General features: G+C 35.7%; 10 protein-coding genes and 2 non-coding genes across 12 annotated transcripts in view; 5 read left to right on the top strand and 7 right to left on the bottom strand. All coding sequences in view use genetic code 11, as the record gives it.

Annotated features, from left to right (window-relative positions):
* Positions 1 to 18, top strand: part of psbL (photosystem II protein L) — a 117-nt gene extending 99 nt beyond the window's left edge. Inside the window, exon 1 of the mRNA in view lies at positions 1 to 18. This exon is cut by the window's left edge and continues 99 nt beyond it. Within this exon, the coding sequence (YP_010599563.1) occupies positions 1 to 18 (18 nt within the window).
* Positions 19 to 151: 133 nt separating this feature from the next.
* Positions 152 to 274, top strand: psbJ (photosystem II protein J). Its single transcript has one exon. The coding sequence runs from the start codon at positions 152 to 154 to the stop codon at positions 272 to 274; it is 123 nt and encodes a 40-aa protein (YP_010599562.1).
* Positions 275 to 1,308: 1,034 nt separating this feature from the next.
* On the bottom strand, positions 1,309 to 2,271 carry petA (cytochrome f). Its single transcript has one exon. The coding sequence runs from the start codon at positions 2,269 to 2,271 to the stop codon at positions 1,309 to 1,311; it is 963 nt and encodes a 320-aa protein (YP_010599561.1).
* A 205-nt stretch (positions 2,272 to 2,476) lies between these two features.
* cemA (chloroplast envelope membrane protein) lies at positions 2,477 to 3,169 on the bottom strand. Its single transcript has one exon. The coding sequence runs from the start codon at positions 3,167 to 3,169 to the stop codon at positions 2,477 to 2,479; it is 693 nt and encodes a 230-aa protein (YP_010599560.1).
* A 679-nt stretch (positions 3,170 to 3,848) lies between these two features.
* ycf4 (photosystem I assembly protein Ycf4) lies at positions 3,849 to 4,403 on the bottom strand. Its single transcript has one exon. The coding sequence runs from the start codon at positions 4,401 to 4,403 to the stop codon at positions 3,849 to 3,851; it is 555 nt and encodes a 184-aa protein (YP_010599559.1).
* A 410-nt stretch (positions 4,404 to 4,813) lies between these two features.
* Positions 4,814 to 4,924, bottom strand: psaI (photosystem I subunit VIII). The gene has a single exon. The coding sequence runs from the start codon at positions 4,922 to 4,924 to the stop codon at positions 4,814 to 4,816; it is 111 nt and encodes a 36-aa protein (YP_010599558.1).
* Positions 4,925 to 5,645: 721 nt separating this feature from the next.
* Positions 5,646 to 7,157, bottom strand: accD (acetyl-CoA carboxylase beta subunit). The gene has a single exon. The coding sequence runs from the start codon at positions 7,155 to 7,157 to the stop codon at positions 5,646 to 5,648; it is 1,512 nt and encodes a 503-aa protein (YP_010599557.1).
* Positions 7,158 to 7,783: 626 nt separating this feature from the next.
* On the bottom strand, positions 7,784 to 9,226 carry rbcL (ribulose-1,5-bisphosphate carboxylase/oxygenase large subunit). The gene has a single exon. The coding sequence runs from the start codon at positions 9,224 to 9,226 to the stop codon at positions 7,784 to 7,786; it is 1,443 nt and encodes a 480-aa protein (YP_010599556.1).
* A 771-nt stretch (positions 9,227 to 9,997) lies between these two features.
* atpB (ATP synthase CF1 beta subunit) lies at positions 9,998 to 11,494 on the top strand. The gene has a single exon. It carries the CDS (start codon positions 9,998 to 10,000, stop codon positions 11,492 to 11,494), a length of 1,497 nt encoding a protein of 498 aa, YP_010599555.1.
* Positions 11,491 to 11,892, top strand: atpE (ATP synthase CF1 epsilon subunit). The gene has a single exon. The coding sequence runs from the start codon at positions 11,491 to 11,493 to the stop codon at positions 11,890 to 11,892; it is 402 nt and encodes a 133-aa protein (YP_010599554.1).
* Positions 11,893 to 12,095: 203 nt separating this feature from the next.
* On the bottom strand, positions 12,096 to 12,168 carry trnM-CAU. The gene has a single exon. It is a non-coding gene; the product is annotated as a tRNA-Met (tRNA).
* A 167-nt stretch (positions 12,169 to 12,335) lies between these two features.
* trnV-UAC overlaps positions 12,336 to 12,500 on the top strand; it is a 659-nt gene continuing 494 nt past the window's right edge. Inside the window, exon 1 of the tRNA in view lies at positions 12,336 to 12,373. This is a non-coding gene — a tRNA (tRNA-Val). The remainder of the gene's footprint in view (positions 12,374 to 12,500) is intronic.

Here is a 12,500-nt window from a genome sequence, read left to right as displayed (position 1 = left end):
AATTATTTCTTCAATTAGGAAAACGAAAGAAAATAAATAATAATTCTAGGCATTGTATTAGTTCATTCGGAAGGATCTCATCTCATAATTATCCATGACTGTTTATGTCTCTAGCACGACCACTTGATAAAATTGGAGGGAAGTGGAGTAAATGGCCGATACTACTGGAAGGATTCCTCTTTGGATAATAGGTACTGTAACTGGTATTCTTGTGATTGGTTTAATAGGTATTTTCTTTTATGGTTCATATTCCGGATTAGGTTCATCCCTGTAGTAATCGGATGAATTGAGTTGTAGACGTAAGAACCCAACGGGATTCCCTTCTTTGTTTGTCTGATTCGAGGGGAAAGGGCCCGTTGGGTTCTTAAGAATCAGAGTCTTTTTTTTTTTTTTCGTCTAAAGGACAAAGTCGATTTAGTTTTCTACTGTTCCAAAAAACTCCATTCCATTTTTTCTGATTGATGATCCTTTTGAAAAAATGAACTTCATTGATTGATTCACCTGCTCGTTGACAGTATCTATGGGTACTTTACAAGTTATAAGAAGGGAGGAATTACTCAATTTTCGGATTATCCATATTTCTGTAGATTGGATATCGTACAAATACTTTTCTATACTCTTAACTTTATTTCTAATTTAGATTTTATTTTCTTATCTCAGAAAGATTTCAATTTTTTATAATCATTGAATAATTTCTATTTAATCAAAAAAAATGAGATTCCCCCCCTTTTTTTTGTTTGTCCACTACTTTATTTTTATTGTACGTAATAAATAAAAAAGGAAGTTCTGATACATCTGAAAACCGACACCAAGACTAGGAATTTTTGACGAACAGGATCAAAAATCATTACTCTTTCGACACAAGAAGGGGAATTTTCTCCACCCCTATTCTTGTGTCGAAGAATAGGAAGACTAATAATCCCTCCTAGAATTATTTGTTGCCCGCATTTATAGTTCCGCGCTTACTTATGCGACTATCTATCCCAATCTTATTCTATTTGAAATAGAATAAGATTTCTAATTGAAATCCGGCATATAGTATAGTAACATAATCGTACGAATTCAATTTGGCTAAAAAAACAAAGAAAGTGGTGGTAAAGTCAAATAAAATAGTCTTCTTCAAAAAAGATCTACCTATATATGATATGACTAGGAATGCGGTACAAGAGATTCCCCGAAGCTCGTAGAAAAATAGTATAAACAAGTAAATAAAAGGTTTTTCAGAATTTCAGTTTTTTTTTGATGAAACATAATCGACAACAATAATTTGTTTCTTTTTACGAACTTGATGTCGATAAATCGGCGAGTCTATAAATTCATTTCGGCCAATTGAACCTTCTCGAACTGTTTCTTTTTAAGAACCAAAAAGATTTGTGCCAAAATAACAGATGCCAAGAAGAATAAAAGACCTTGGACACGTAATGGATCTTGAAGTACTATTTCTGCATCTCCCTGACCAAATCCACCCACATTAGGATTACTCGTTAATGGTTGATCAAATCTGATGGATTCACCTTCTGAAACAAGAAGTTCTGGTCCAGGAGGGATAATATCAACCACTTGACCTCCATCCGACGGATCTGTTATGGTTATTTCGTACCCCCCCTTTTCTTTTCGTATGATTTTACTTACTATACCCGCTCCTGTAGCATTATAAACTGTATTGTTACTCTTGCTTCCGTCGGGATAAATCTGACCCCTTCCCCTATTTCCCCCTACGTACATAGGATATTTTAAGAAGTGAACATCCTTCTTAGTAGCGGGGTCGGGGGAAAGAATAGGAAAGGCGATTTCGTTATATTTCTGACCAGGGACAGGCCCTATCACAAGAATATTTTTTTGATTAGGGCGGTAGCTCTGAAAAGACAAATTGCCTATCTTTTCTTTCATCTTGGGAGAAATACGATCGGAAGGAGCTAATTCAAACCCCTCCGGTAAAATAAGAACAGCCCCTACATTCAAACCCCCTTTCTTACCATTCGCAAGAACTTGTTTCACTTGCTTATCATAAGGAATTCGAACAACTGCTTCAAATACAGTATCAGGAAGTACCGCTTGTGGAACCTCAATATCCACGGGCTTATTAGCTAAATGGCAATTGGCGCATACAATACGCCCAGTCGCTTCTCGTGGATTTTCATAACCCTGCTGCGCAAAAATGGGATATGCACTTGAAATGGATGTTCGAGTCATGATATATATCATGAGCGATACGGAAATAGATCGAGTAATCTGTTCCTTTATCCGAGAAAAAGTATTTCTAATTTGCATGGTCTAATCATTGATCCGAAAATTTCTACAATAAATTGGGTAGGTCGCTCGTATAGTTCCCTATCCACGATTCTGCTTACTGGAATCATTTTACTGGAATGCTATAGGATGAAAATCCCCCGGGTATAAAGTTTTTAATGCTTATGTAGAACTATACATTAAGAAAGATTCTAATTTGATTAGATTCATATTGGTGGATCATTTATTAATCATTCATTGAATGATAAATAACTACAAGTGACGGAGATACACGATTTAAATAACGGAAAATCCAATATTTAAAAATAGTATCGAAAATAACTGGAAAAGTGGAAACAAGACCAGATATGATTTGATCATTATGAACAAATCCAAAATCCTTGTAGACAGAACCAATCATTAATTCCCAACCGTGGGGTGAATGAAATCCGATACATAAATCCGTTAATAAAAGAATCGCAAAAGCTTTGACTGTATCGCTTACGTTATATAGGAATTCCTGAGCCCAAGAGTTAAGAATAACAAGTTCTTCATTACCTAAAATAGAATAACCGCTTAGAATAGCAAAACATATTATATTTGTCGAGAAGTGAAAAATCATATGGATACGATCCTCATTGTGTATCTTGATTAATTGGATCGTTTCTTTGTGGATTCCTATAGGAATCTTTTGTAGATGTATTTTCGAGTATTCCTTGATCAGTTCGTCCAAGAAGAGGATTTCCTCTAATTCTATGAACTTTTCTAAAATACTTTTTTCTTGAATATCATTCAAAAATATTTCGGATTGATCAATATTCGACCAATTAGTAACCCAAGATTCCATACTTTTAGTAAATGATGAGAGAGAAATCCAACATGACAAAAACACTATAGATGCAAGATACAAAAGAGGAATGAATGCTTTCTTTTTTGCCATTTTTCGTCTGTGAATTATTAATTAACCCACTTCATTCGTAGACTCTATGTGATCGAATATTTCTTTTACCCATGAGTTCTAGACAAGGTATCAAACCTATGAATCTATTTTATTTGTGATTTTGTGTGAATCTAGAACGAATACAAAAATAGACTACGACTCCGCTTCGAATTCGAATCAAGAAATAATCAAAAATATTGTTTCCAGATATCTCAATTCATCAAATTTCTTAAAGTGTCTCCTTTCGATGAATGACCGAAAGGAGACACTTTAAGAAATGAATATTATTGATATTTTGAAACGAAAGAATTCCTTTTCTATAAAAATATATAATATTTTGAAAAAATTCCAACGATTACCCATATCCAAGAATAGAATAATTGAGAGAAAGATATTGTGATGATAAAAAAATGAGTGGTAAAACAAGACAGAGATGGACCAGTTATCATTATTAATAAAACCCTTTGATTGGTTAGTATTAGTAATGGAACACAAAAGAAAGGATAAATTAAAGGGTCGATTGACAAAAATAATTTACACGATAGGATTTATCTGCATCTATCGGCTTTGGCTCGACTGAACGTTTTGATGAAACTTCAGTTAAATTATGTTATAGAAAAAACAGGAATTTTTTCCCTCCTGCTGAGAAAGCATTCATTCTTCAGCCCATTTCCTTTTATCAAAAGACTTCAATTGGTACGCGCAAAAAATAGGCCAATTGGGCGGCTTTTTGTTCAATTTCTCGTGAAGTCAAATTCTCATCAGTACGGGTCAACGGAATAGCCCCCCGGCCTCGGATGTCCATATAAAGGATACGACGAGCATAAATATCCTCTTTAACTTCTATTCTAATGGACTGAATATCTTTTGTACGGAATCGGAGGAATATGCGACGATTTGTTCCAGGAAATCCCCAACGAAAAATACACACTATTCCCTCCTTTTTATCGAATCGATCATAACCACTAGCTACATTCCAGGAAATTGTGCACCATAAATAGGAACTAATAAAGAAACCAGCGATCCCGTAGAAAGACATCACGAGCCCTTGTGGAAAAAAAACAATTTGCTGAGCCGGAACAAAAGATATAAAATTTCTACCAAGATAACTGGAAGTTCCAACCAATAAGAATCCTAATGAACCTAAAAAAACGATAAGGGCCCAGCAAAAATTACTTAGTTTTCGAGACCCCGTTATAAGTTCTATCCATATATGTTCTGATCGCCAACTCATACTTCATCCGATTTAATTTTATTGGAATTGAGAGAATACCCCAAATTATTTTGACTTTACTTTTTTTTTGTTTCCGAAGGAACTCTCATCAAACCAGTGCTAGTTTGATGAGAGTTCCTTCGGAGTAATTTATCAAATTGGTTAGATCTAAACTAATAACATACCCTTCCTTAAATCCCAAATATACATATTACAGATGGATCCACCAACTTTAGGTATCCAATGATCCTGCTTTATTTGAAACTAGCTGGAATTTATTTTCCCATAGATCATTTTCTGCAGGCATAATAGCTTTTTCCTTTAGAAATCACATGTCATACCATATTTCCATTTCCCGAAAGAAATAAATATCTGTGTTATGCTAGCAAGTAGAAGTTAAAAAAAATGGATGAGATTGGGTCCCCTCAGATCTAAACAATCTTGTTTTTTTGAACATAAAGAAATAAAGAAGCCATTGCAATTGCCGGAAATACGAGGCCTACTAAAGGCACAAAAATAGAGGGAAAAATTAAAGTTGTCATAAAATCGGGTACCTCGATTTACTATTTGCACCTGTTATTATTTTTTTTTTATATCATATTTTATAATAATTATAATTAAAAATTGTAATTATTATGAATTGGTCTTTATTATTCAATTCAATTTCTTAAGAAATTGAATTTGAAAATTCTTATAGAAGTAATAAATATCTATATATCTAAGTGAGTATATAGACTAAGTCCAAGGAATGTAGAACTAAATAAATGGACTTTTTCATCTTTCTACACGAAAGATACCTATGATAATCAACTTTATTATATTAATTATATTTTTTTCTTAATTTCTTTGTGTTTTGTTCTTGTCTTCTAATTTGAAAAGGTTTCTTACAAATTATCGAAAGATTTGCTAGAATGCGACACAACCAGGATTTTTAGTGAAAATGAGATTTTGGGCGATGCAGAAAGATAAAAAACTATATATCTATCTTTTCTATATTTGATTATCTACGTAAGGCGAAATTCGTTTTATTTGCCTAATGTCACGAAAGGAAGAACTCACGCTTTTATCTTCTTGATAAAGACTTCTTAATTAGTAATGGGAAATCTAGGTAAAAAAAAGAGTTATCCGCAACTTTTGCTTCTTTCTACAATCTACAATTAGATCTTAGGTCACCAACCAAAGAAAATTGCGTTCTTATTTACTTTAATTCCGACAAGCTAACTACTTGGTTGCTACAAATAAAATAATTGAACTTAATACGCTCTACTTGATTGAATTTGAATTCAACGGAAAAAAGGCGTGGAGCTTAAATAACTCACTCAGAACACTTTTTAAAGTATTACGCGGTACGATTAGGTCGAATAAACCTTTCTGGAATAAATATTCAGCCGCTTGTGAACCTTCAGGTACTGTTTTATTCAATGTTTGTTCAATTACTCTTTTACCCGCAAATGCAATGTAGGAATTGGGTTCGGCAATAATGATATCTCCCAACATACCAAAACTAGCTGTTACCCCACCAGTAGTAGGAGATGTAAGGATTGATACATAAAATAACTTTTTATTGGATTGATAATCATATAAGGCAGATGATATTTTAGCCATTTGCATTAAGCTCAAACTTCCTTCTTGCATGCGCGCCCCCCCCGAAGCGCACACTATAATAAGAGGTATAAGTCGATTGGTAGCGTACTCAATCAAACGAGTGATTTTCTCCCCCACCACGGATCCCATACTACCCCCCATAAACTGAAAATCCATAACCCCAATTGCTACGAGAATACCATTTAGTTGACCTACACCTGTTTGAACAGCCTCAGTTAATCCTGTCTTTCTTTGATAAGAATCAATACGATCTTTATAAGGCTCCTCCTCCGAATGAAATCCAATGGGATCCAGAGAGACCATGTCTTCATCCATAGGATCCCAAGTACCGGGATCAATCGAAAGTTCGATTCTTTCTGAACTACTCATTTTCAAATGATATCCACATTGTTCACAAATATTCATTTTTAATTTCAAAAATTTTTTATAATTTAATCCATAACAATTTTCGCATTGAACCCACAAATGCCTGTATTTTTGAGTTGCATCGAGATCATTAGACCCTTCTCTTAGAGTTAAATCACTACTCTTCGCGCGGGTTCGTAGACTGGACCTCCCGCTTTCGCTACTAGTTCTACGTTTATCAAAAATGTACCTAGAAATGTAACTGTCACTACTATCACTTACAATGGACGTATCAATACAGATTTGAGACTGAAGATAACTGTCAATGCAACTATTAATGTGATTATTCCAACTAAATTGAGTTACATACATGTAACGATTGCATAAGGAATCTTCACTCGTAGATCCATTATTCATACAACTAGAATTGCGATAATGATAAAAAGAATTCTCTAATTCACTCATAAAAGAATGGTCGTTGTCAATCTCAAAAATATGATTTTCAATATCAAAATAGATAGAATAAGTATCTCCATTACTATCCCTAACTAAAAAAGTATCATCAGAGATGAAATTCCAAATGTCTTTGAAGCCGAATAAATGATCCACATTAGTGTAACTAGAATTGTCACGACCCCTGCAACTATGAATGTTTTTAGCCCTACCTTTTCTATTCGGATCTTCACTTTCACTAGTATTTTCAACAGGACCAAGATTGTCCATTGAGTTCTTTATCCCATACCTACGCTCTAACTCCTTTTTAAACACCATCGAATTAAACCACCATCTTTCCATAGAGTTTTCTTGCCCCCTATTTGTTTGCATAAAAATTCAATAGATGAATAGTCATTCGAGCTACAATTCTTTAGTTTTATTTATTTCCTATCAGACTAAACATAGAAATTCAATCACTGAAGTGTGAAAAAGAATTCTTTTTTGTTTTATGGGAATCCGGGGGTAAAACTTCACTATAATATGAATATGATGAATTCTCAATATTCTAAATAATAATGGTAAAGAGGGGTTTTTCCTATGTCTTCGTATCGAACAAAAAAAGAACTATTTGTTCTCTCCTCGAAACATTCGTAAAATCTCGTCTAATAAAAAACTAATAACAAGTAATAAATTAAGGTTCTATTCTAACACGAAACGAAGAGGACAATATATGGGGTGGGTGGAAAGATTTGTGATACTTCGCTTGATTCAGGGAAACTACAGGATATATAAAGAATATACCAATCCTAAGGATAAGGACCCATAGGTTTAATTGTGGATACAAGACAACAATAGAAACATTTGAGTCTTATATTTTATATTTCAAATCTTGTATATCTAGAGATATATGTATTTATCCAATATATATTTTGTATTCGGCTCAATCCTTTTAGTAAAAGATTGGGCCGAGTTTAATTGCAATTCAATTAAGAGAACCGAGAGTAATTACCTGTTTGTTAGCTTTTTGGCTCATCCAAAGTATCCATCGCTTGAAATTCAAATTTGATCTCTTTCCATACCTCACAAGCGGCAGCTAGTTCAGGACTCCATTTGCAAGCCTCACGGATAATTGCATTACCCTCAGCAGCAAGATCACGTCCTTCATTACGAGCTTGTACACATGCTTCTAGAGCTACTCGGTTAGCTACGGCACCTGGCGCATTACCCCAAGGGTGTCCTAAAGTTCCTCCACCGAACTGTAGTACAGAATCATCCCCAAAGATCTCGGTCAGAGCAGGCATATGCCAAACGTGAATACCACCTGAAGCTACGGGAATAACACCCGGTAGAGAGACCCAATCTTGAGTGAAATAAATACCGCGACTTCGATCTTTTGGAATAAAATCATCACGCAGTAAATCAACAAAGCCCAAAGTGATGTCTCTTTCTCCTTCAAGTTTACCTACTACGGTACCAGCGTGAATGTGATCTCCACCAGACATACGTAACGCTTTAGCTAATACACGGAAGTGTATACCATGATTCTTCTGTCTATCAATAACTGCATGCATTGCACGATGAATGTGAAGAAGTAGGCCATTATCTCGGCAATAATGAGCCAAGCTAGTATTTGCAGTGAATCCTCCTGTTAAGTAGTCATGCATTATGATAGGAACTCCCAATTCTCTAGCAAATATAGCCCTTTTCATCATTTCTTCGCATGTACCCGCAGTAGCATTCAAGTAATGCCCTTTGATTTCACCTGTTTCAGCCTGTGCTTTATAAATGGCTTCGGCACAAAATAAGAAACGATCTCTCCAACGCATAAATGGCTGGGAGTTCACGTTCTCGTCATCTTTGGTAAAATCAAGTCCGCCGCGAAGACATTCATAAACCGCTCTACCGTAGTTTTTAGCAGATAAGCCCAGTTTTGGTTTAATAGTACATCCCAACAGGGGACGACCATACTTGTTCAATTTATCTCTTTCAACTTGGATCCCATGAGGCGGGCCTTGGAAAGTTTTAATATAAGCAGTAGGGATTCGCAGATCTTCCAGACGTAGAGCACGAAGGGCTTTGAATCCAAATACATTGCCTACAATGGAAGTAAACATGTTAGTAACAGAACCTTCTTCAAAAAGGTCTAAAGGGTAAGCTACATAACAGATATATTGATCTGTTTCTCCAGGAACGGGCTCGATGTGGTAGCATCGCCCTTTGTAACGATCAAGGCTGGTAAGCCCATCGGTCCACACAGTTGTCCATGTACCAGTAGAAGATTCGGCAGCGACCGCCGCCCCTGCTTCTTCAGGCGGAACTCCAGGTTGAGGAGTTACTCGGAATGCTGCCAAGATATCAGTATCTTTGGTTTCGTATTCAGGAGTATAATAAGTCAATTTGTACTCTTTAACACCCGCTTTGAATCCAACACTTGCTTTAGTTTCTGTTTGTGGTGACATAAATACCTCCCTACAACTCATGAATTAAGAATTCTGACAACAACAAGGTCTACTCGACAAGAATGAATTAGGCGTTAATGAAACTTTTCACAGAAATCTTTCACAAACTTCCCAACTAATGCTAATATTATCAACTAATCAGAATGTTTGATTATTAGACCATGGTTTTTGATTTACCAAACGCATCATTATTGTATACTCTTTCATATCTATAGCGCAACCCCTTTTTTTAATCGAAATAGTTAACCTAACTAATAAGAAATTCTCTCTTGACAGTGATATATGTTGTATATGTAAATCCTAGATGTGAAAATAGACGGAATTCGTATATGAAATGAAAACTGTATAAACAAACGAAAAGAATAGGCTATAGTCGTAAATCGATATGCTGAAATAAACAATAAGAAGAGCCCATAAGATAGAAATAATAAGTAAATAGAGTTCAGATTCGAATTCCATAGACTATTTTATATAATATAGATGGGATTGTCTATAATGTAGATGGGATTGTCTATAATGTTATACAAATGAAAAATTTTCTCAAGATCCTTATTAATACCCTTGAGATTTTCAAAAAAGCTTGATTGAGCTTGTAAATTCACTCCTTGAAATAAGTAAACAATTGAATTTTATTCGATTGGATAGCACCAACGAAATCGAGTGCTAACTCCCATTTCTTATTAAATTAACTGATCGACGTGCTATCGGACACTTATTTTGAATTCGATAATTTTCACAAAAAAGATTTCGACATATTTCTTTATTATTCTTATGATAATTAATCCTACTACTTCTGGGTCTGGGGTTTCCGCGCTTGAAAAAAAAAAACTGGGGCGTATCGTCCAAATCATAGGTCCGGTACTAGATGTAGCCTTTCCGCCGGGTAAGATGCCGAATATTTATAACGCTCTGGTAGTTAAAGGTCGAGATACTGTTGGTCAACCAATTAATGTGACTTGTGAGGTACAGCAATTATTAGGAAATAATCGAGTTAGAGCTGTAGCTATGAGTGCTACAGATGGTTTGATGAGAGGAATGGAAGTGATTGATACAGGAGCTCCTCTAAGTGTTCCGGTCGGTGGAGCAACTCTGGGACGAATTTTCAATGTGCTTGGAGAGCCTGTTGATAATTTAGGTCCTGTAGATACTCGTACAACATTTCCTATTCATCGATCTGCGCCTGCCTTTATACAGTTAGATACAAAATTATCTATTTTTGAAACAGGAATTAAAGTAGTAGATCTTTTAGCCCCTTATCGCCGTGGGGGAAAAATCGGACTGTTTGGGGGAGCTGGGGTTGGTAAAACGGTACTCATTATGGAATTGATTAACAATATTGCCAAAGCCCACGGGGGCGTATCCGTATTTGGCGGAGTGGGTGAACGTACTCGTGAAGGAAACGATCTTTACATGGAAATGAAAGAATCTGGAGTGATTAATGAAGAAAATATTGCAGAATCAAAAGTGGCTCTAGTTTATGGCCAGATGAATGAACCGCCGGGAGCTCGTATGAGAGTTGGTTTAACTGCCCTAACGATGGCGGAATATTTCCGAGATGTTAATGAACAAGACGTACTTCTATTTATCGACAATATCTTCCGTTTCGTACAAGCAGGATCCGAAGTATCGGCCTTATTGGGTAGAATGCCTTCCGCTGTCGGTTATCAACCTACTCTGAGTACCGAAATGGGTTCTTTACAAGAAAGAATTACTTCTACGAAAAAAGGGTCCATAACTTCTATTCAAGCAGTTTATGTACCTGCAGACGATTTGACGGATCCTGCTCCTGCTACGACATTTGCACATTTAGATGCTACTACCGTACTCTCAAGAGGATTAGCTGCCAAAGGTATCTATCCAGCAGTAGATCCTTTAGATTCAACTTCAACCATGCTTCAACCTCGGATCGTTGGTGAGGAACATTATGAAACTGCGCAAAGAGTTAAGCAAACTTTACAACGTTATAAAGAACTTCAGGACATTATAGCTATCCTCGGGTTGGACGAATTATCCGAAGAGGATCGTTTAACTGTAGCAAGAGCGCGAAAAATTGAGCGTTTCTTATCACAACCCTTTTTTGTAGCAGAAGTATTTACCGGTTCTTCAGGTAAATATGTTGATTTAGCAGAAACCATTAGAGGGTTTCAATCGATCCTTTCCGGAGAATTAGATGGTCTTCCTGAACAAGCCTTTTATTTGGTAGGTAATATCGATGAAGTTACCACGAAGGCTGTGAACTTAGAAATGGAGAGCAATTTGAAGAAATGACCTTAAATCTTTGTGTACTGACCCCTAATCGAATTGTTTGGGATTCAGAAGTGAAAGAAATCATTTTATGTACGACTAGTGGTCAAATTGGCATATTACCAAATCATGCTCCGATTGCTACAGCTGTAGATATAGGGATTTTGAGAATACGCTTTCAGGACCAATGGGTAACGATGGTTATGATGGGTGGTTTTGCTAGAATAGGCAATAATCAGATCACTGTTTTAGTAAATGATGCAGAAAGAGGTAGTGATATTGATCCAGAAGAAGCTAAACAAACTCGTGAACTAGCAGAAGCTAATTTTAGAAAAGCTGAAGGAAAGAGACAAATAATTGAGGCAAATCTAGCTCTCCGCCGGGCTAGGACAAGAGTAGAGGCTGTCAATATGATTTCATAACTATTTGGTTCGTTCGAATAATCAAAATAAGTTCTGTTTCTAAATCCTATTTAGATTGGATTTTGTCGAGTGAATTCAATCAAGCAGAATCCAATTTTGATACAACGGAATTCAAAAATTAAATAAAAAATCAATATAATATTTTAGGGAGGGTGGGTCAAAAAACTTATTAGATACCATTTACTTCGGTATCTAATAAGTCCTACCTACTATTGGATTTGAACCAATGACTCCCGCCGTATGAAAGCAATACTCTAACCACTGAGTTAAGTAGGTTATTTATGATCCCAAAGAGAACGAAATGAAACCCATCCCCATGGATGGATTATAAATAAAATATTTCTTAATAAGCAATACCATTCAAAAATTTATGATGTTGGATCATAGAATATTGATCTTGACAAGAAATTATATACATGATAAAATATGTATCACAAGCACTAAGGGCTATAGCTCAGTTGGTAGAGCAACTCGTTTACACGTGCGCCAATGTTTTTCAGGGGAGTCCATCATACAATAACAGAAATTGATCTTATTGATAAATCGATGTCTTACTCCAGAACTTTAAGGGAACAATAGCCTGACAAACGGTTCAGTCCGATTTTGGT

Source organism: Primulina tabacum, chloroplast (assembly GCF_025594145.1).
Source record: "Primulina tabacum isolate GDLZ voucher LSFC59-2 chloroplast, complete genome".
NCBI classification, from domain to species: Eukaryota; Viridiplantae; Streptophyta; class Magnoliopsida; order Lamiales; family Gesneriaceae; genus Primulina; species Primulina tabacum.
Note: the sequence above shows the minus strand (reverse complement) of the source record. Positions and strands in the feature narration are given on the sequence as shown.